Source organism: Notolepis coatsorum (assembly GCF_963971535.1).
Source record: "Notolepis coatsorum genome assembly, chromosome: 6".
In the NCBI taxonomy this organism is placed as follows: Eukaryota; Metazoa; Chordata; class Actinopteri; order Aulopiformes; family Paralepididae; genus Notolepis; species Notolepis coatsorum.
In genome coordinates, this window is record NC_140170.1 from 107,155,285 (window position 1) to 107,178,170 (window position 22,886).

The 22,886-nt window shown below is 45.7% G+C and overlaps 1 protein-coding gene across 1 annotated transcript in view; it reads right to left on the bottom strand.

The window, feature by feature from the left end:
* chd5 (chromodomain helicase DNA binding protein 5) overlaps positions 1-22,886 on the bottom strand; it is a gene marked incomplete at its 3' end in the record, with an annotated part of 117,288 nt that overhangs the window by 23,722 nt on the left and 70,680 nt on the right. The window contains exons 14-20 of the mRNA XM_084315715.1: positions 22,474-22,665; positions 7,231-7,431; positions 5,501-5,638; positions 4,041-4,162; positions 2,347-2,520; positions 221-362; positions 96-102 (exon numbers count right to left, since the gene is read on the bottom strand). Of these exons, the coding sequence (XP_084171841.1) occupies positions 96-102; positions 221-362; positions 2,347-2,520; positions 4,041-4,162; positions 5,501-5,638; positions 7,231-7,431; positions 22,474-22,665 (976 nt within the window). The remainder of the gene's footprint in view (positions 1-95; positions 103-220; positions 363-2,346; positions 2,521-4,040; positions 4,163-5,500; positions 5,639-7,230; positions 7,432-22,473; positions 22,666-22,886) is intronic.

The following is a 22,886-nucleotide window of genomic DNA, read 5'->3' on the forward strand; positions in this document are numbered from 1 at the left end:
GAGAGAGAGAGAGAGAGAGAGAGAGAGAGAGAGAGAGAGAGAGAGAGAGACCGAGACCATTTGGAACCATGTTAAGTAAAAGAGAGGGTAAAAACCGTCTATCTGGTTTTCATGCGGTTAGTGACAGCGGATAGCCGGCTATCAGAATAACCGATCCCTATTCACAATCAATGCTGAAAACACACACTCCACACACAAGCCCTCATCCCTCATTCCTCACCATAGCAGCCACGGGGAACAGGTAGGGGTGATTGCAACACTTCTTCAGGTCCATCATAATGTTGAGAAGGGACACCTGGTTTCCTCCACCCTTGGAGTTCAGAGCCTCAAAGTTCCGCGTCAGAATGAACTTGTAATACTTCCTGCGGGTCAGAAGTCAGAAACCCAACTAAGTCTGGAGAAGGGATTCAAAAGGAAGGTCACAAAATACAGGATCCTGGTGCTCATAACATCTATTGATATCAAGTAGTCTTGACCCCCCCCCCCAAGGCCTATATCAGGGTAAGATTCAAGAGGTTTATTCATCACATACATAAACAAGACATATAGTGAAATGAAGGTGGCCATGCCCACTTCGATTGTGCAAAAAATACAAATAGAATAAAATAGAATAGATAATAAAATAGACATGATAGAAGTACTAAGATAGAGTACAATACAATGCTAAATGTACGAATTAAAAGGTAATGAGTCCTATGTACACTACTATACAATATACAGTTATACTATATGTCACTATGCTATACTTACTAACTACAGATGAAGCTCTTCAGATTCAGTTCCCTTCTACTGCTCTTGTACCACCCTTCTACCACTTTAGAACTAGCACTCAGGTGTTATATTTCGGGGGTGACTGAGGCCATGTCCACACTAAAACGATTTTGGTCTGTTTCGTTTTCATTTAAAAAAAAGTTTTCCGTAAACACAAAATCGTTTTAAAAGAACTAGTGCGTCCTAATGAGAACACTGAACCACTGAAACGCTGCCGCAAAAAAACACCAAAAGCAGAAAAGAAGAATGGAGCATGCGCAGTTTGCACCTACCTGCTCCTACCTACCGCCAATAAAAACAGAAGAAGTGAAGTGAGCTGACCTACTTTTCCAGAGACACACGGCGCAACCAGACCCTTCTGGGCGCAACGTACTTCGGGAGTGGATAGAGAGAGAGAGAGAGAGAGAGAGAGAGAGAGAGAGAGAGAGAGAGAGAGAGAGAGAGAGAGAGAGAGAGAGAGAGAGAGAGAGAGAGAGAGAGAGAGAGAGACCGCCGGCTCAAACTACCTGTTGGAATAAATTAATTGATTGATGTTTAACTTGTCCCTGTGTGTGTCCAGTCATTTCGACTAGCAAACGTTATCTGTATTTACTTGGTTAGCTATTTAGCTAATGTGGATAGCATTTTGAATAGCATCAATGCTAGCTGGCTGGCTAGTGGCTACAGCTTTATTTACTAAATTATGGAGGCTTTTTAATCGTCAAGGTAAGAGAGGATTTGTCATGATCAACTGAAGGGGTATGCTATGGAACAGTTTGCCGCAAAAAGCCAGATCAGGCTCAATAGCTTCTGCACCACGAACGCAACTACTTGTTGTTGTGATGTTGGCTGAGAGTTTGCGCATGCGGGGTAAGGGAGAGGTGGGCTATGCGTCATCGGTTCAGGAGAAGCCGCGTATCGCTTGTAAGGATGGTGGCGCAACGGGGGCCGTCTCCAGGCGTCTTCAGAATTGTGCACTCTGGAAGCTGGTATCAAAAAGTATCGTCTTCAGGCTGCCAGAACGCAGTTCCATGTGGCAGAACGATGCAAACGATCAAATACTTTACCTAAAACGACCAAAATCGTTTTAGTGTGGACATGGCCTGAGCTGACCCAAAAAGAACAAATGGAGGGTACTTAACTTAAGTGCTCCCCCAGGGAGGGGGTCGGGGGCTACTGCCCTCAGACCACCAAGATAATAAGTGGGTTCGGGGCAGTCTGACTTGGGGTACTGCCCATATATTAGTGTTGCAATGCATACGTAAAGTAAAGTAAACAGTGAAAAAAGCTAAGGAATCGGATGGAGCTGGAGCGTTTGGGGACGAATAAAAATGTAAGATGAAAAAGTCTCCCCAGCCTGATACACCGTGGGAGGCAGTGTAGGTGTGAAATCTGGCCCGGTCCAGAACAATAGGAGTCACAAATTCAGTTTGGCCCGTGGAGTGGTGGAGGAGCGGTAGAGGAGCAGCGGAGGTTCGAGTCTGAAGAGCTGTATCTGTATACTATACAAAAACATCCAGTTATGTTTTGACTGATGAGCATAAGCAGAATTAACTCTAGGAGAGGAAGAGAGGTGAGTGGTGAGTGGGGACATACTTCTGCATGGGACTCAGCTCCACTCTGACGATAAGCTCTGTCTTGGCCGGCATGTTCTTGAAGACATCGGCCTTCAGCCTCCTGAGCATGTGAGGCCCCAGGAGATCATGGAGCTTCTTGATCTGGTCCTCCTTGGAGATGTCGGCAAACTCCTCCAGGAAGCCGTCCAGGTTACTGCGCAGATCACAGGGTCACAAATGATGATGCTTTTTTGAGTGTGAAAGCTGCTGTACTTGACGGTTCCAGAGCATAAGATACGATAAAATATTCCTTTATTGATCCCCTTGGGGAAATACAGGAATCATAGCAGCATGGGGGAGGGGGGAGGGGAGGTACAGGTACATGTGATAGTAGAAGACATGATACAGGTCATAAAATTATAGTACAGTGGAGAAGTAAACATTTAAATGTAATAAAAATAGGCAGTGTTTAACAATATAACAATATACCGTAATTTTCGGACTATAAGGCGCACCTGAATATAAGCCGCAGCAGCTAAATTGAATGATGTGTACATATATAAGCCACACTGGACTATAAACCGCAGGTGTTTTAATGTTTAATTACCATATGTAAGGGTTCGTGCACAGAGGGGATTGTCGGGAAAGAGATGGCTGTTTGAGGAAGCTCCCATTTATTAACTTGCAGCAGCTGTGTGCTTGTGAGAGAAGAGCGAGTGAGAGTTAAAAGGTGGTGGACTGTAACCTGTAAAATCCATAGATTTAGGAGGTCCCCTAGTGGCTGTTAGCTGTAAAAATCCATAGATTAGCAGCACCGTTATATAAGCCGCATGGCGAAAAATGGGGGGAAAAGGCGCGGCTTATAGTCCGAAAATTACGGTAATGAACTCTGAGTATGCGCATATGGGCAAGTAGCCAGTGTAAATAAATCAAGGTGCAGATGAGGGTATGTTTGCCCTCTCAGTTATATTTTCCTTACAATAAATATAGTTACAATATATATATATATAATCTAATAATCTAATCTAATATATATATATACTCTAAATATATGCTATGATTGATGTATGTCGTTGTGATATACTTCATACGCTATACATTGTCCGTTTAGGTGGAAGTCAGACACACTCAGTGATCGTAGTTCCTAGTAGTTGAATGCCTCATTCAGCCAGCATCATTGAATGAAATATGAAAATAATAATACTTTTTTAATCACACTGATTATAGCTTTGGGATTGGGGAATTATGATCGTGTTGCTCTGCTTTCTCTGCCCATTAACACTAGGTGCCTAATAATTCTAGAATTCCAGTGATAGATAACTCGCTAATGATGTGTGAAAACGGAGAAGGACGAGTTCCCTGGAAGCAGATCCACAGGGATACCGTCCATTGTGGCAGGCTAGCGTGGATAAGCCTAGAAAGCCAGGCATACCTGTTTTTTAAATACATGGATAAACCACTCATAATCAAAACAGCACTCTCCGCTCTCCCACTGTATAACTAACACGTTGAAATGAGCAATTGAAGCGGCGATGTTTTAGCTCCAGGCACTGAACTCCTGTGGGGATTGTGGCGACAGACAGACCCTTCAGTCACAGTCATCTCCCTAACCGCCAGGCCTTTTACCAGGGGCAGGAGCCCTGTGATGCTGCCGGCAGCCTCGGGGACAGTCTGGGCTAATAGCGGGGCCCTGGGGACGGAGGGGCGGGAGGACAGAGGGACGGAGGGACTCACTTGAAGCGCTCAGGGGTGAGGAAGTTCAGCAGGTGGAAGAGCTCCTCCAGGTTGTTCTGAAGAGGAGTTCCAGTCAGCAGCAGCTTATAGTAGATCTTATACCCGTTGAGAATCCTGAAAAACTGGACAGGACACATGATCGGTGATGTCAAAAAGTGCAGTAATAATCCATCCAACATGCATATAAACCATTATTTTTTTATATTCTTTTTTTATATTAATAAATATACATGAATATATTAATCTTATATACAATAATTACCGTGATTGCCCTTCTTTGTCGTGTCTTGTGTTTTTTTTAATCATTGGCAATATCTATATCTATATATATTGTTTCCATCAAGGTATCTACTGTATGAGATAGACGCTGTAAGTGGTGTTCTACACTAGAGAGCTGCCAGGGGTGCCTTGAGATTTTTTTTATTTTTTAATTCTTTTTGGATTACAGAAAATTATCACTAAAGTGCTATCTGTTGCAGCTGCACTCTTTTCCATGAAAATACCATATTTGGATAAGTTTGACCATTTCTCAAAATCTGAAAATCATTATGAAACTTGGTGTTAATAAAACACAGAAAAGGATCACCAAGTTACTCTGGATAAAAAAAAACTTTACAGATAACATTGAGACAAAGCTTCCTGACACATCTCCATCCAAACTCTTGGAAGAACTCATTGAAATCTCATCTGATACCACCTGGAGAGCTAGTTCCAGAGTGTGGTGCTGAGTACCAAGTATCTCATGATGCAGCAGTTAAGCCGTTAAGGTGTTGATACCATTCAGCACCACATATCTGTGGGAAGCTGGCTTTTCATCCATGACAGCTCTGAAAACTAAATATAGGGCCAAGTTGAGCCTTGAGGATGACATGCGTGTTGCCTTGTCAAAGATCTCCCCGCGTATTGACCGTATTATTAGCCAGCAGCAGCAGACCTCGCATTGAGCTAGAAATTTCCACTGAGTGAACGAGTGCTTATTTTCTGTATTTATTTATATTTTTTGAGAAATGGTAACTTGGTGATCCTTTTCTGTATTTAAAAAAAAATACATGATTTTCAGTTTGAGAAATGGTCACACTTATCCAAATATGCTATTTTTATGGAAAGGTGTGCAGCTGCAACAGATAGCACTTTAGTGATAATTTTCTGTAATTTTATTTAAAGAAATATGCTATTTGATTTACTACTAGTAAGCAGTGTAATGTCAACAGTACTAAGCCATTTAGACCTGAAACACCTGTTAATAATGCATTATATAGCATGCATATACACACAAATGTGTTTCCCGGTTTCTTAAATAAACATTATTTTGAAAGCAAGCACTTTTGTCATCATTGTAGCAAAAAAGACAGGACCGGAAAAGTCTTTATCGTATGTAGGGGTGCCCTGGAATATTTTATTGAACACAGGGGTGCCTTGGCAGCAGAAAGGTTGAGAACCCCTGTTCTAGTGTATGTTACCTTTGACTGGTTGTTCTTCAGTCTGTGGGCCTCGTCCACCACTAGGCAGGCCCAGTTGATGGAGCCCAGAATGGCCTGGTCAATAGTAATCAGCTCGTAGGACGTCAGCAGCACATGGAACTTGATGAGAGTGTCTTTCTGCCCGGAGGGAAACAGAGGCAACAGAACATGAGGCCCCATTCTGAAGGTGCAATACTGTAGTCAGTGAAGGGTGGGGCAGGGGCACAACACTAGAATTACATGTGGAAAGAAGTGGGAATATATATATTGATTGATTGGCTAGAGTTTAATATCACACTACTTTCTAGGGCTGTCTTAAATACTTCGAAGCTTCGTTCGATGGGCATGGGATTCGAATATGAAAAAAAAAAAATTATGCAAAAAAATAAAAAGAATAAAAAGAATTATTATTATATATATATTTTTTTGCAAAATCAACTCTGCCTCTCTTTGTTAATTACAACAAGCAATGCTGTTCGTTATTTAAGATGAGGTCGGACTCGGCACTGACAGATTTGTGTTCATTGTGCTGCTTTTATAAAGCCTCAAATGACGGCTTAAAAATAGTTCATGAAAGCAAAGTGTTTAGTTTGTCTAAGATTTTAAAAGGTTTAAACTTTACAGCACTGACAAAGTTGAACAAAGTGCTGTCCCACAACATAAAATTTCAAAAATCTCGGCCCCGAAGCTTCGTATTCCAAAAAAATAAGCCCTACTACTTTACCTCAGAATATTGCATCTGCATATTGATGTCTGGTTTTGTCTTTATATATATATATATATATACATACATTTTAAGGCTTTAAATTAAAGAGATTTGAATGTTGTATCAAACGATGTTATAGGGGAAAAAAGACTGCTTGAACATCAGAAACAACTAGCAATTATTGTTAATTCTCTTTTTCTTTTGTACTTATTGGGGCGACCCTTCAGCTTCACAAGGCATGTGCGCGGCGTGACAAAAGCAGGTCAGAGCTGCAAGGGCACACTTTCCAACAGTGATTGCATATTTTGAAGGTCAGAGCTGTCAGAGCTTATCAAATTATAATGTTTCAATATCATTATAATGCCATCTCTTGGGTTTTTGTAAAAAAGCTTGTTCAAAGCTTGGTTGTACGACGGTGTATATTCGCAATATATATATTGTGGATATTGTGGATACAGAAGCTTGGCTCCATATTACCGGTGTGTGAACAAATTATGGCATGCATAATGTACTGCCTTGCATTGCCTCCAGTCCATTTTAAAGACGTTTCAAAGTATTTCTATGTAGTTTTAACTTGGTTGTGTTGTTTAAGAGCACGGGTACATGCAGGTCTGCACTGCTACACACGGCTTATCTAGGTGATTTAGTTGACCATAATGGAAGCATTCACTAACTCTGTAACTAGACGCATCGCACTGTGGACACGCTACATGCAGTGTCCCTGTAATGGATATTAATTCAGCTTTTACAGTGGTCAAATTAAAGAAAAATACATCAGAATAAATCACAACATATCGCTCTAACATATCGACCTAAGTCTTAAGGTGCCACAGAAGATTATAAATTGCAATCTGAGCATATCAAGAACCTCATGATAATATCATATTAGGAGATCTATGATGATTCCCATCCCTAATGTTCGTCATTAACGGACATGAATGAAGATGCTTATCATTGAAGATGCTTGCTGAGATTCAAGGCATCCTATTCTTCTCACAGAATATAGCAGATGAGCATCGGGTACCTTCATACGGAAGACCTTGCGTCCTGATTTGACCGCCGCGTCCTCAAAGGTGAACTCGTTCTCTCTGATTACAGCCCTGCTGTCCTTGTCTCCGGTGTACGTCACCACGTAGAAGTCCGGTGCCCACATCTCAAACTCCCTCTCCCAGTTGATGATGGTGGACAGCGGTGCGCTCACAAGGTAGGGCCCTTTAGAGTGTCCCTGGGAGATGGAGGAAGAGGCATGACTAAGAAATCACAACGTCACGGAAAAACACTGTAGAGCTGTTGGTGATCTTCATCCATACTGAAATAGAGACTACCGGTAGTAGAAAACTAGTGAAATAGAGTTTAGTTTTTTTCAGTCTCTCGTGTTGTGTAATGACGGTTTAAGGCAAGACAGCCTAGGTCAATAGGCAAAACAAATATTTTTATAGATATCACTATGAAACTGTACACGTACATAACTATGAAAAAAGATATTGTAGGGCGGCTAAGTGGCGCAGTGGGCAAGGCGCTCGCCACTAACGCAGGAGATGCTGGGTTCGAGCCCAGCTCTCGGCGTTGCTTCCGGCTTGGCTGGTCGTTCATACTAATACAATTGGCAGTATTAGGGGGTGGGAAGCTGGTGGGTGGGGATCGGACGTTGTGGACAGCGACTCCTACAGGTCGGTTGGTGCGCCTGTACAGCAGAATCAGGAAGTATCGGGGGCAGCGTGAGCCTCCCACACGTTACTCCTCACCACTGAGAGATCGTGCTGTGCAGGTGAAAAGATGCGACCGGAGGGGACACGTGATGGCTTCGTCCACATTGCAGCCGACCAGTGGGAGGCATGGTCTAGCAACGTTCGAGACAGGGGAGGGAAGAATTGGATAATACGAAATTGGGATGGGAGAAAAATAGAAAAATGGGGAGAAAAAAAGCAGATAAAAAAAAAATATATATATATATATATATATATTGTATATATATAAAATATATGTTTATATATGCAAAATAGGCATTACCTAATTAAATATGCGCTAATTTGCATCTATCGCCAGGAACAGAATCACCAACATTGGATGATGCCAGATTAAAAAACTTTGTTTCATTATGTTGACACATAACACAATTCATTCAAATCATGAAATACTATCTACTGTAAATCTTCGCCAGTTTTTTTGGTATACATCAGGCTATGAATGATATATCAACAAACCCCTCTGTAAAAAGAGGCAGGGTATAGATAGGAAGAAATGTGAAAAGTATGGTGTGTGTAGGTGCTAGGGAAATGGATATTTCATCTCTTGTGTGTAAGAAAAACGCATAAAAACTCATTTTTGGGAAAACACCCTCAAAGTTCTGTATTGTAATTGTGATTTATGGACACAATCAGACAAATTTAAGTAAAATAAACAACTAATTGTGTGTTTTCGATATTTTATTGCCACTAGTTTGAAATAAGACAAAATGTAAAAGATTCTCAAAATCAACCAAAGAAATATATTTTGCCTATTCACCTGTCCTAGGCTGTCTCGCCTTAAGTAAAGTTCTCATCTTAACTCATCTTAAGGCGTGCACCTTTTCTTATAGGACAACTGGCTGAGTAGTTGCTGTGCCTGGTGGCTGCCACTGATCATCCTGTCCACGACCATATATACTGTAGGTTATATATCGTACTTGCATCGCATCCCGCTCTTAAGCCATACCGAGATATACCTCATCTCATGTACCTATTGTACTCCATCAACGAAAAAAACAAATACACCCCTCACCTGCCAGGCCCCGCCCCTAGTGGCGTGCTACTTAGTACTGGGCATGGCCACCACTCACTCTTCCTCTTTTTTCGTTTCCATCATAGCGGATGCAAGTCGCCCTATGCAACTAGCTGTTCGAAAAGTTTAGATAATATTGAGTGCTTACCGAAGATTTGCCTACCCCTGAAATCTTCGCGGCATGTTCTGGCGGTTCTGCGACTCTGCAGCGGGATGCATTTTCGATGCATCTCAGCGTCGAGTTCGGTAGTTTCCTTGTCTTGTTGACAGCAGACAGGGGACAGCGTGTGAGGTGTAGCTATCGAGCTACCTCGCACAAGCTAGGACTTACGCCACTAGGCATTATCGCTGGTGTTAGTAAATGCTGCTTGTTGTGAGTTGTATTTTGCGCCAGGGGCAGGATGTTTGGGTAAACGTCCCTCTAAGAGGTGGACGTTTCCCAGGCTGTCCTGGAGCGCGCTGCTAATACTAAATGCTATAAATGCTGGGTCAATGTTCTACTGTTCCCCGCTGTGGGATGTCACTAGGCATGACAAATGCTGGCGTTTGTGATGTGCTCGAGTTGTCCCGAGAGACAACCGAGTGTGTATTGGCGCAAGCGGCAGGATATTTGGGTAAACGTTGTTGTTTTCCCCGTTATCCTGAAGCGCGCGGCTAACGCTATGCTATTTTTGGGCTACTGTTTCTATTCTGTCTCTCTGCTACGGTAATGTCTGTCTATACTACAGTTTTTCCCTCCTCTCAACCATTCATGCTGACGGTCAATCGTTGTCTACTGGGGGAGTAGTGCGGGGGGGGTTTGTTTACCTTCATGGGTAAATGAGCTGAGGTCTAGGGCTGGTGTGCTGTTGTGAATATTATGAATGAATGCGGGACTGGTTCTCTCTGGTCCGCCTCCCCTTAACGTTGTGTGCATGGGTTTGCCCATTCTACAGTATGTTCGTGGTGTTAGTTAATTTATTCATTAACCCCTTCATGGTGCACACCACAGTGGAGGTTGCTGTTTGCAACCACCACTGGTGCTCCGTGTTTGCATCAGTCCTTTGCTTTTGACATGTTGAAACAGTGCCCCGCCCGGCCGACGCCATGAGGTGGGTTGGCCCAGCGAGTGGCTGGTGGGCTGCTAAAGCCTGTACCGCCACGGTATGGAATTGGCAGCGATTAGTAACTGTGTTAGAATTGCTGTTTTTTCTATAAAAAAATGGTGGCGGGGCCTTGAGGGCCAGCCGACGTCGACACATCGCGCGAGGTTGTTGACGTTATTAGCTTTGACCTAGCCGCAAGCTATAACCGCTCAGGGCTCCCCTCTCCGCAGAGGATTTTTGTCTTCCGCTGGAGCGCGGGCGGTATTGTCCTAGGCCCTACACCGCCTCACACCGCGCAGCCAGAAGAAGAGAGAGCTCGTCATCGCCGCTGACGAGGCCCTCGACAGGCGGCCATGTTTTCCCCCGCCAGAAGTATCCTGGGCGTTGAATCGACAGGTGTCCACAAGGCCGACAGCCTTGGCGGCCGAGGGATCGGCCATGTTGGATGGGCTCGGTTTGGAATATACAAGCCGTCGCCGTCCTGCCGCGAGCAGCCCGCTCTCCGATCACTCCCTCCCCCAACACCAGCGGAAAAAGGGGGCTCTGATTGTTTCCTTTGGCTGCGGGCCGTGTGCCTTCGTTGAAGCGCGTGCGGCCCCACTTTTCGCTTCTCATGGGGACAGGGGCTGACACCCAGTTGATGGTTGAGCCTGGGTCTGTCCGTGAGAATGTTGTGCTGTCAAGCGGCTCCCACACCATAAGCTGTGTTGGTTGAGCCTGGTGTTACGTCTGTCAACTATAAGTGTTGTCAGCAGGGGGGCTCGAAACCTTTTTGAGGCACACAGTGCGGGCTTCCCCGACCTCGCCTTCGCCAGGCCAGGTATCATGTTGGTGCCTCCCACTCCCGTGAGATCGGCAGTGGTCTGAAAAGAAGAGGTGTGTGATTTAGGTGGTAGTAATATCACTGCAGGGCTACGGTGTGTAGGAACCCATGGGGTCCTCACGCCTTGCATGTCCAGCTGCAGAACAACTCCTCAGCATGTTCTGGAGGGGTGTTCAGTGGGGGGGCTTTTGTCACCTAGATTGATGTCAGCTTCCCCCGTATCAAACCGGTCCTTTCTGTCGGGGTCCCCCCTTGGGTGCGATTGCCTCGTGGTTAGTGTCAGGTTCCGACCCGACTCCACGGAACGCTCTGCTCGCACGGGTCCAGGGTTGGCTACGCACAGCGGGTGGGACCGGGCCGCCTATCTACAGTTCCTGGCGGACCTGCGCCACATGGCGGCGGGTGCGTTGGGAGTGTCGTCACATATGGCTACAGCAGTACCATATGTCGAGGTGGATGGAGAGAACGCTGAGGCGCCGGGCGGGGACTTGTATTTACACAACCCCACCCGTTTTCGGGTTTGGTACAGACCCTATTGTCAGGGTCACCAGCAGTGACAGCTCTGGTCAACGAGATCCAATCTCTGTGGACGAAGCAAGCCATCGTCGTGGCGTTTTCCTCCCGGTGTTCTCTGGTGCCTGAGAAATCGGGAGGGGGGGTGTCAGACCCATGCTGGACCTGTCCCATGGGAAAGTTCAGCATTTTTTGGATTGTCTCCTACCTGTTGAACACTGTCAGGTGGGGGTCTGGTTCTCCTCCATAGACCTGTAGGATGCGTATACGCATCTCCGATCTTCCATCCTAGGGCTTACCTACGCTTCCTTTGCAGGGTTAGCGTATGAGTACCAGAGGCTGCCGTTCGGTTTTCTCTGGCTCCCCGCATCTTCACCAAGTGCGTGTAGGCCGCACTGGGGCCTCTGCGTCGTCAGGGGTTACGAAGTGTATTCTGCCCTGATGACGTTCTGGTCCTTCGCGGTTAAGGTGGATCGTCGGGTCTCGTACCAGGCAGGTTCCTACCAGCCTGGGGTTTGCTGTAGACTGGAAGTAGAGTACTCCTCTTCCCAGTCAACGGTTGGAGTGCTATGGGCATCCCTCTCAGAGCGTGTTGTCGACACGCTCGGGAGGTTCCGTCCTAGGACGGTTACGGCGCTGTCCGTGATACGCCTGCTCGGTATGATGGCATCTGCTCATTCCGTGGTCCCTCTTGGCCTCCTCTTCACCCCAGGAGGGGGTTACGGAGGTGGGTTTTCCAGTATGGAAATAGACCCGGTGAGAGGCAAGTGGAAGCGGCTAAGGTTCCCGTGTCAGTACTGGGGGACCTCGCCCTGGGGGGTTCCTCACCAGGGGGGTCCCCATGGGCAGTAGGCTGTCACACGTCACGTTTTTCACCGACGCCTCCCTCGCTGGAGACGTGTCGGGCCAACGCAGTAGGGGGCGGCTGGCATGCTGCCCGGTCTGCGCTACGTTCAATGTGTTGGTATTGAAAGCGGTCCTTCTGGTCCTCAAACGGTGTTGATCAGGACAGACAATACGACGTCAGTGTCGTATATCGACAGACAGGGAGGAGTACGCTCCCCCCGTCTGCACCGGGCGGCGGGCGGCTGGCTATGGGCGTCCTCCATCTGCACGGCCTGAGGGCTCCCCACATCCCCGGCAGGGTGAATGTGGGTACAGGTGTAATGTCGCGGGGCGGTCCTCATCCTGACGGGTGGGGATTACGTCCGGACATAGCCAGGCAGGTCTGGGACCGATGCCGTGCCGCCTGGGATTCTTTCCCAATACATCTGTTAGGTCAGTTGTTGGGGCGGGTACGTTGAGGAGCGCAGGTCCTTGATCCTGATTGCGCCGGACCGGGGCGCAGCTGTGTGGTTCCCGGTCCTGATCCAGCTACTGGTAGCTCCGCCATGGCCTATTCCTTGGTCAGCGAAGGCCCTCACTCAAGCACACGGGTCGCTGTTCAGCACCCGGTGTTGTGCCAACGTCTGATGGTTTGGCTGGTGAGAGGGTAAGTCTGGAGAGGATGGACCCTTCTGTGGTTGATACCATCCGGAATGCGCATGCTCCCTCCACTGTTGCGCTTACGCGGGCAGATGGCGTATGTTCCAAGAGTGGTGTAAGGCGGGGGGCAGGGACCGGTGTCCTGCCCCCTGGATACTGTCCTTGTTTACCTCCAGTCTCTCCTTGATAGACTGTCGGCTTCGACGGTGAGGGTATATGCAGCAGCTATATCCTCTTATCATGAGGGATTTGAGGGTGATGTTTTGTTCAGCCACCCTCTTGTGAAGCGTTTCCTGCTTGGCGCCCGACGCGTTAAGCCGGTAAAACGCTCTTTGGCTCCGAGTTGGGATCTTCAATTGGTCCTCGGTCGGTTGTCCTTGGCCCCGTTTGAGCCTCTTGAGCAAGCGCCGTTGGAACAGCTGTCGTTCAAGACCGCGTTCTTGCTGGCCGTCACCTCCGCTGAACGCGTGGGTGTGCTTTCGTTCCGATTGCGGTGCCACTCTGCGGCCTAATCCTGCCTTCGTGCCTAAAAATATCCGGAGTTCCTTCCGCTCCAGGGATATTGTGGTTCAGGCGTTTCATCCACCTCCTCACGCTAGTGAGTTGGAGGCGGGCCTTCACCTGTCATGTCCGGTCCGTGCTTGGGGATTTACCTCAGCCGTACTCAGGGCCTCAGGGCTACCGATCAGCTTTTTGTCTGTTACGGTGGTTCTCGTGCCAGTAATCGAAACAGCGCCTGTCCCATTGGTTGTGCGAGGGCATTGCCCTCTGCTACACGTTGGCCGGGCTGGATCCCCCTGGGGGTGTCAGGGCGCACTCCACTCGTGGTCCTCCCTGGGTCCCTTCGTAAGGTTTTACCTCATGGACATGACCGGGGGTTCTGTCTCCCAGGCGGTTCTGAGGTCTGTGGCCTCTCCTGCTTCCCGTCCTTTGGTGGGGTAGCAGGGGTGTGTGGGTATGGGCCACAGTGTGTTGTGTCACATGTGGTTCCGCCTGTGCTGTGTGTTCAAGGGGTTCTAGTTCCCTCTTGTTCGCACTCGGGTGGAGTTGACTGCGCCCCCTCTTCATTAGGAAGGATGGGGTGACGGGACTCCCATTTCCCCTTGATGTGGGCTTACGGGTCCTCAGGGGGTGCATCTGTCGGGCCTCGCGTCCGCTCTACCCCATATCTCGGTATGGCTTAAGAGCGGGACACGATGCAAGTACGATATATAACGACAGGTTATGTATATAACCTAGTTATATGAGTACTGGCTAAGCGTCCCACTCTTAGCGTGCCCTGAGTTCCCTTGGGGAAACTTTTCTTTGGAAACGTTTTTTTCCGAGGAAGAGTGAGTGGTGGCCATGCCCAGTACTAAGTAGCACGCCACTAGGGGCGGGGCCTGGCAGGTGAGGGGTGTATTTGGTTTTTTCGTTGATGGAGTACAATAGGTACATGAGATGAGGTATATCTCGGTATGGCTTAAGAGCGGGACGCTTAGCCAGTACTCATATAACTAGGTTATATACATAACCTGTCGTTCTACCTGGTCTGCAGTCTGACAGCAACCAATACTCACATCCCAACCCAACCTCTTTGATTTCATTCCTGTTCCTGATAATTTTGTAATGTTAGTTTGGGAGCCGTAGGAGTGGGCTGCCCTTTGATTTTCGATTGTTTTCTCTTGTGTTTGAAATAGGTACGGAGTCAAGCATAGATCCTTGTATTTTCTTTTAATTTATTTTCTTAAATGTATTTCTTTGTTTAGTTAGATTATTTAAAAGGTAAGATTGTTTGTTTGTTATGTTGGCCTTGACCCACTCCGAAGCCTAAGCTTCCATTTGCATGACTTTGTTCTTATAATGCCTAGCCATTTCATTAGTAATAGTAAGACTATAAAAAACATGAATGAGGTGGTTAATGAATTCAACTCTTTTTTTGTGAATGTGGGGCCAAATTTGGCAGATGCCATTCAAAAACACGATGAACCATTACAGGAAGGATGGAGAGGAGATAGTAAAGTACTGCAGTCTATGTTTTTAGGAAATGTCAGTGAAGCAGAAATCATGTCCATTGTATTAAAGTCAAAGAATAAGACATCCATTGACAGTGATGGGATAGATATGATTATAGTGAAGAAGACAATTGATTGTATAATCAAACCTCTCTGTTATATTTGTAATCTTTCTTTTCAGACAGGTATTTTTCAGACAGGATGAAGGTAGCAAAAGTGATCCCACTTTACAAAGTAGGAGATAAGCACAGCTTCACTAACTATAGACCAGTGTCATTGCTCTCACAGTTCTCGAAAGTGCTTGAAAAACTGTTTTCGCATAAGTTAGATGGTTTTGTGGAAAAGAATAAACTGCTGAGCGAAAGCCAATATGGCTTTAGGCAAAACAGATCAACAGCGACTGCCTTAATGAATATTATTGAAGAAATAACAACAGCAACAGATAAAAGGAAATTAACAATAGGGGTGTTTATTGATTTAAAAAAGGCATTTGATACCTTAGATCATAATATTCTAATTTCCAAATTACGTTCATATGGTGTAAGAGGAATGGTTCTTGAATGGTTGAGTAGTTATCTCCACAATAGGCAACAATATGTGCAGTTGGCAGATGTCAAATCTGAGCTCATGAAGATTGAATGTGGGGTACCGCAAGGTTCGGTTTTGGGGCCCAAACTCTTTCTTTTATATATTAATGATATTTGTGATGTTTCAAAACTATTACAGTTTGTCTTGTTTGCTGATGATACAAATTGTTTTTGTTCTGGAAATAATTTAAAGGAACTAGCTGAATATATTGTGTATGAAATGACAAAGCTAAAGAAATGGTTTGATGTAAATAAGCTATCACTGAATCTGAAAAAAACTAAATTTATGATTTTTGGCAATCGAAAACTAGATGAAAATATAGTACTGACCATAGATGGAGCTGATATAGAGAGAGTTAATGAATTTCGTTTTCTTGGTGTGATTATGGATGATAAATTAACATGGAAATCGCACATAGCACACGTTAAAAAAAAGATGTCCAAGAGTATTTTTGTTATGAATAAAGTAAAGGATGTGTTAGAGTATGAGGCAATGAGAACACTCTACTGCTCACTCATCTCACCTTATATCAGTTATTGTGTTGAAGTATGGGGGAATACTTATGGGACAAATATAAAACCATTATATATACTACAGAAGAGGGCTGTACGAATCACACATAAAGTGAGTTATCGAGAACACACAAATATATTATTTATTAAATCTAGAATAATTAAACTTGAAGACATGGTTAAGTTTCAAACAATGTTAATTATGTTTAGGGCAAGAAATAATACACTGCCAGAAAAACTACAAAATCTTTTTCATTTAGAAAGTGAGTTTAGTAGGAGAAAATACAATTTTAAACATCAGTTTGCACGTACCACACTTAAACAGATGTGTCCTTCAGTTATTGGTGTAAAGTTATGGAATTCTCTCCATAGCGAGCTTAAGGGATGTAACAGTGTTTATCAATTCAAAAAAAATTATAAAAAAAAAATATTTAGTCAGTATGAAAATCAAAATGTGATCTGAATAGTGAGATCTTTTTTTTTCTCTTCTCTTTCTTTTCTTTTTTATTCTTTATCATTATTATTATTATTTACATTTTTCTTGTTTAACTGTGGATTGTGTTTATTTTATAATGGTATAAATGATTATTTGTGTAAATAAGGTTATACGCCGACCATTAAGAAAATACATGTTAGTTTAGGAATAAGGGGCAGGTAATTATAAGATTTATTCTTCTTCCTGCTCCTTTTGTCCATGGAATGGCTATTTATGATTTTTTAATGAAGAAACTATGATTGTATTATTCCATGTGGCAAATAAAAACTCTGAACTCTGAACTCTGAACTCTGAATAATAAATTGTTCATCATTTTGCCATTTACTCTGTGTTCTGAGGTGATTTTTTGGGAATTGGGAGTGGAGGGTTCACATTATGTTATGCCTTTGAGTATCCCCTAGACGGGCTTCAGGCTGGAAAAAACATTTCTAATAAATTGCCATATAAACAAATAAACAGGTAGCGGGGTGACAATCTTTCAGCTGCATGGACAGACATACATTATTATTCCTATAACATCTCATCTACTAATTTAATTTAATCTAATCGTACCTCCTCATAGATTATTAGATTTTGATTCAAATGTATTGTCATTGTGCAGGGTACAAGTACAAGGTACAAAACATTTTTGTTGGCATCTAACCAGCGTTCAAAGGACCAGTAAAGTGCATTGTGATGTACATACGTATAACATGTGGAATAGAATGTACAGTAGATGATATGAAAAAGTTTAAGTATTCTTAATACGGTATTAACAGTATTGATGTACAGTGCGGTATTAATGTACAGTATAAACAGAGTGAATAGCTATAAACACAATAGACGTGGCTGTGGTGGGCGGGGGGGGGGGGGGCTGTCGCCACAGAGTTCAGCAGAGTGACAGCTGAGGGGAAGAAGCTCAAGTCAAGTCAAGTCAAGAGTTTTAATTGTCACGGCATACAGGTATACAATGAAATGCGGCTGGTCTTGCCCGCGACGATGTGCAATACAGTGGTACAACATATAATAGAATCCGATAAAAATACAGTGGTACAACATATTAATAGAATCCAGTAAAAAACAACAGTGCAATAAACAGGTACATGGTGTGCCATCTCGGTATCTGTACATAGTATTTACAGAGCATATAGGACATGCTAGGTAGCTTTAGTAGTGCAATACACTGTTCCTGATGTTATACTACTTTAAGTGGCCTTTCCTCTGGCCATAAGTGTGCGTATGTGCGGCATGAGTGTTAAAGTGGCTGCTAGTGTGTGAGCGTGCTCAGCGTGCGTGTCGTGTATGTGCTTGTGTGTGCTTGTGTGTGGATAGTTCAGTTTCTGTGTCTCTCAATGTTCATTGTTCAAGGCTCTGATGGCCTGGGGGAAGAAGCTTAGCCTAAGCCTCTCCGTCCTAGTAGCTGGGGTTCGCAGGCGTCTGCCTGACCTCAGCAGCTGGAACAGGCTGTTATTGGGGTGTTGGGGGTCTTTCATTATCCTGCAGGCTCTGGATTTGCACCTCTTGTTGTATAGAGCCTGCAGGGGAGGTAGCACAATACCCGTGGTACGCTCGGCTGAGCGCACCACTCTCTGTAGGGCCTTCTTGTCCTGTGCCGTGCTGTTCCCATACCAGGCAGTGATGTTTCCGGTCAAGATGCTCTCTACAGCTCCTGAGTAGAAGGACTGGAGTATCTTCCCCGATACTCTGAACTTCCTTAACTGTCTCAGGTGGTAGAGGCGCTGCTTCGCTTTCTTTACTACTGTGTCTATGTGTGTTGACCATGTCAGATCCTCTGAGATGTGGACCCCCAGGTACTTGAAGCTGCTCACCCTGTCCACGGTAGCCCCGTTAATCATCAGTGGTGTGTGTGTCTCCTGCTGTCCTCTCCTATAATCCACGATCAGCTCCTTGGTTTTACCAATGTTCAGGAGCAGGCTGTTGTCCTGGCACCAACGTTCCAGTACCTCAACCTCCTCTCGGTAGGCCTTCTCGTTGTTGTTCGAGATCAGCCCCACCACCACCGTGTCGTCGGCGAACTTCACTATGGAGTTGGAGCTGAACTTGGCCACACAATCGTGTGTGTAGAGTGAGTACAGCAGGGGGCTTAGAACACAGCCCTGGGGGGACCCGATGCTCAGGGTGATGGTGTTGGAGATCTGACCCCCCACCCTGACCGCCTGGGGTCTTTCACTCAGAAAGTCCAGTACCCAGGCGCTCAGGGAGGAGCTAAGACCTAGCTCGATCAGCTTGTCCACCAGTCTGGTGGGGACTATGGTGTTGAACGCTGAGCTGTAGTCAATGAACAACAGTCTCACATAGCCCCCCTTCTGACGGTCAAGGTGGGAGAGAGTGCTGTGCAGTACCTGGGAGACCGCGTCGTCAGTGGACCTGTTTGTCCTGTATGCAAATTGCATAGGGTCCATATCACTGGGGAGAGAGGCACAAATGTGGTCCTTGACCAGCCTCTCGAAACATTTCATGACCACAGAGGTGAGTGCCACCGGTCTGTAGTCATTTGGGCATGTTGGGGAGGGTTTCTTCGGTACAGGGATGATGGTAGACATCTTGAAGCAGGCAGGGACTACTGACTCCGCCAGGGATTGATTATATATGGCGGTGAACACCGGGGCAAGCTGGTTTGCACAGGACTTAAGTATGCGTCCTGTTATACCATCTGGACCCGCAGCCTTCCTGGTGTTCACCTGCATAAATGCTCTTCTCACACTGTGTTCCGACAACGAGAGAGCGCCCCCGCCCCCCCGCGGTTGCCCCCCCCCCCTCCACAACAGCCGGTGCGCCAGTGGCGTCACTAGCCAGAGGGCTAGCGGCGACACTGTCTACACCGAACCGAGCGTAGAAGGAGTTGAGTTTGTCCGCGAGAGAGGCGTCGTCGCTCCCCATTTCGGGGGCGCTGACTTTGTAGTCAGTTATTGTCTTCAGTCCCCTCCACAAGCCTCTTGTGTCGTTTTGTGCCATTTGTGTCTCCAGTTTCTCAGCATATGTCCTCTTAGCAAGTTTAACAGCCTTGCGCAGAGTGTAGACTGAAGCCTTGTACTCTTCCATATTTCCTGACTCTCTGCCCAGGTTATAAGCCGTGGTGCGTGAGTTCAGGGCTGTTCTTATAGTGCTGTCCACCCAAGGTTTCTGGTTTGGGAAAACCCGCGCCTTCTTTGTGAGGACAATACCGTCTGCCACAGTTGCTATGTAACTCACAACGGTATCAGCGTACTCGCTGACGTCACTGGCGCTTCCTTTAAACATGTCCCAGTCTGTATCCTCGAACGCATCATGGAGCGCGGCCTCTGATTCGTCAGACCACTTTTTTGTCTCACGTGACACGACGACGTCACGCGATCTTTGTTTGTATGCTGGGATTAAAAAAATGGAGTCGTGATCGCTCGCGCTTGCAGAGCCCATCAGTGGCGGAGCCGCTACAGCCTTGTAGCCAGCTTTGAACGGGGTGTAACAGTGGTCGAGTGTGTTTCCCCCTCTTGTGGAGCAGGCGATGTGCTGAAAAAAGGTCGGCATCACTTTTTTCAGATTTGCCTGGTTGAAGTCACCAGTCACTATCGTCGCGGCTTCCGGGTGCTTGATTTGTTGTTTGTTGATGTGGTCGTGTAATTCCACCAGCGCTTTGCCAGTATTTGCCTGTGGGTGAATATACACGACGGATAAAATGACCGCGGTAAACTCACGGGGTAGGTGGTACGGGCGGCACAGGATTTGGAGATGTTCCATATCTGGGGAGCATGAACTTGAGAGGACATGTACTTCCTTGGGATTAACCCAGAGATTGTTTGTGAGGATGCAGACCCCACCTCCGATGCTCTTTCCAGAGGCTGCCGTGCGATCTGCTCTCAGGACGGTGAAATTGTCCGATGGAGAGACGCTGTTGTCCGGCGTCGCTGGCTTGAGCCATGTCTCCGTGAAACACATGACATTAACGTCTCTCATCTCCCGTTGGAATCGGACCCTCGCTCTCAAGTCGTCCATCCTTCCCTCCAACGAACGTGCATTCGCCAGAAAGATGGATGGAATTGCTGGACGGTAAGCAGATCTTTTTAATCTGAGTCTGATACCGCCTCGTCTTCCTCTATGCTTCTTTCTGCCGTTTCCTTTGTTGCCGATCTCCCGCTTGATTTCTGTTAGCCATTCTGGGCATAAAGTGTCTCCCAAGTGTCTCCCAACTCCTCTGTTCCTGAGCCTGCTGGTCCTGGCCTGGATATTCCTGCCTCAATTGCAGGCAGTGGTGGTATTCACCACCCTATGCAGTGCTTTCCGGTCTGACAGTTGCCATTCCAGACTGTGATACTGTATGCTTTCTACGGCGCATTGGTAGAAGTTCACCAGAATCGGAGGAGACAGGTGGGCTTTCCTCAGTCTCAAAAGAGATCCTCGGAGATGTAGACACCCAGAAACTTGAAGCTGGATACACACTCAACCCCCATGCAGGCTGAAGGGGTTGATGTCGAGGTCCTTGGTTTTCACAAGGTCACAGAGTTTGGTGATCAAACTCATAGGGTGAGTAGAGGCACACTATGATCTGAACCGTCTTGCCCAGGCCCAACTCATCAGATCTCATGTTCAAATCAAATCAAATCAAATGTATTTGTAAGGCCCGAGAACACACGTTAATGTCCCCATGGGCCGGACACATCTTCTTTAAACAAGTCAAGAAGAAACATCACAATAAATCATAAACAAAGACAAAAACACAAGGAAATCCAAAATAAAATGTAAAATAAATAAATTAAATGAATGCAACACACACACAAGCTACTCTATGTACACAAAACATATATATATATATATATATATATATATATATATATATATATATATATATATATATATATATATATATATATATATATATATATATATATAGTATATACTGTTATATATATATATGAATATCCCAAAGCTCATTGTGGCCCCATGGAGAATTGTCCATATGTTGAGGAGCCTCTGTTGAGTAGGCGGATGACCTCTGGGAAGAAGCCGTCTTGGTAGCAGGAGGTTCTGGTGTGTATGGTCCTCCATCGCCTGCCGGAGGGGAGGTTCTGGTGCGTATGGTGAGCTACCGGTTGTTGGCAGAGCACCAGGGGAGGGGGGTCATCGGGGTAGATGTCTTCAGGTATTGTGGTGGTGGGAGGGGGCGGGGGGAGACGGGTCATACAGTAGCAGGCATGGGTGGGGCGCGGTGGGACGGGCCGATGACTTTGTGTGTCAGGGGGGAGAGTAGAGGTAGTTTGTGACGCTGTGTAGGGAAGCCCAGACTGCCCTTGTGTTGTTGTTCTGGAAGTCATTCTCCGATCATCCCTTATATTCCTTTTTGGCAGATTTCATGGCCTTGTTCAGTTTAGCCCTGACCGCTCTGTACTCATTCCCGTTCCCTGATTTGTAGGCCAGCTCCTTGCCTCAGCTCTCTGGAGAGGCAGGACTTATCGTTGTTGAATTTAATCACTGTCTTCTTGGGGAGGCGGCTCCCCTCACAGGATGAGATATACGAGGTGATAGTGTCCGTATTATTCATCCGTCCATGTTGGCACACATACCACACCTTTAAAGGCCTCGCGGTCAGCAGAGTGAAAGTAGTCCTGTAGTGCTCCCACTGTAGTCTCATCTCATCTCATCACAAATCGTCTCACCTCCGTACAGAGTGAGTAGAGGAACACTATGGTCTGAACTCATCTCATCACACGTTATCTCACCTCCGTACAGAGTGAGTAGAGGAACACTATGGTCTGAACTCATCTCATCACATGTTATCTTACCTCCACTATGGTCCGAACCGGCTTGTCCCGTCGCATCTAATCTCATCTCATCACAGATACTTTTACCTCCTTATAGAGTGAGTAGAGGAACACTATGGTCTGGACTCATCTCATCACACGTTATCTCACCTCCTTATAGAGTGAGTAGAGGAACACTATGGTCTGAACTCATCTCATCACACGTTATCTCACCTCCTTATAGAGTGAGTAGAGGAACACTATGGTCTGAACTCATCTCATCACACGTTATCTCACCTCCTTATAGAGTGAGTAGAGGAACACTATGGTCTGCACCGTCTTGCCGAGACCCATCTCGTCAGCCAGGATGGTGTCTGTGCCCTGTGCCCAGGAGAACCTCAGCCAGTTCAGTCCCTCCAGCTGGTACGGGTGCAGGGTGCCCCCGGTGGCGTTGATGTACCACGGCTGATGCTCAAACTTTATAGTCGGCTGGCAATGAAAAGAATAACATATAGGATACGATTTACGAGGGCTACTTTGAACAGCAATCCCCTGTATGAAAGGTGATATACAAATAAAGTTATTATTATTATTATTATTATTATTATTATTATTAGTATTACTGTATCAGGGTTATCTATTTATACAAATACAGTTATTATTATTATTATTATTATTATTATTATTATTATTATTATTATTATTATTAT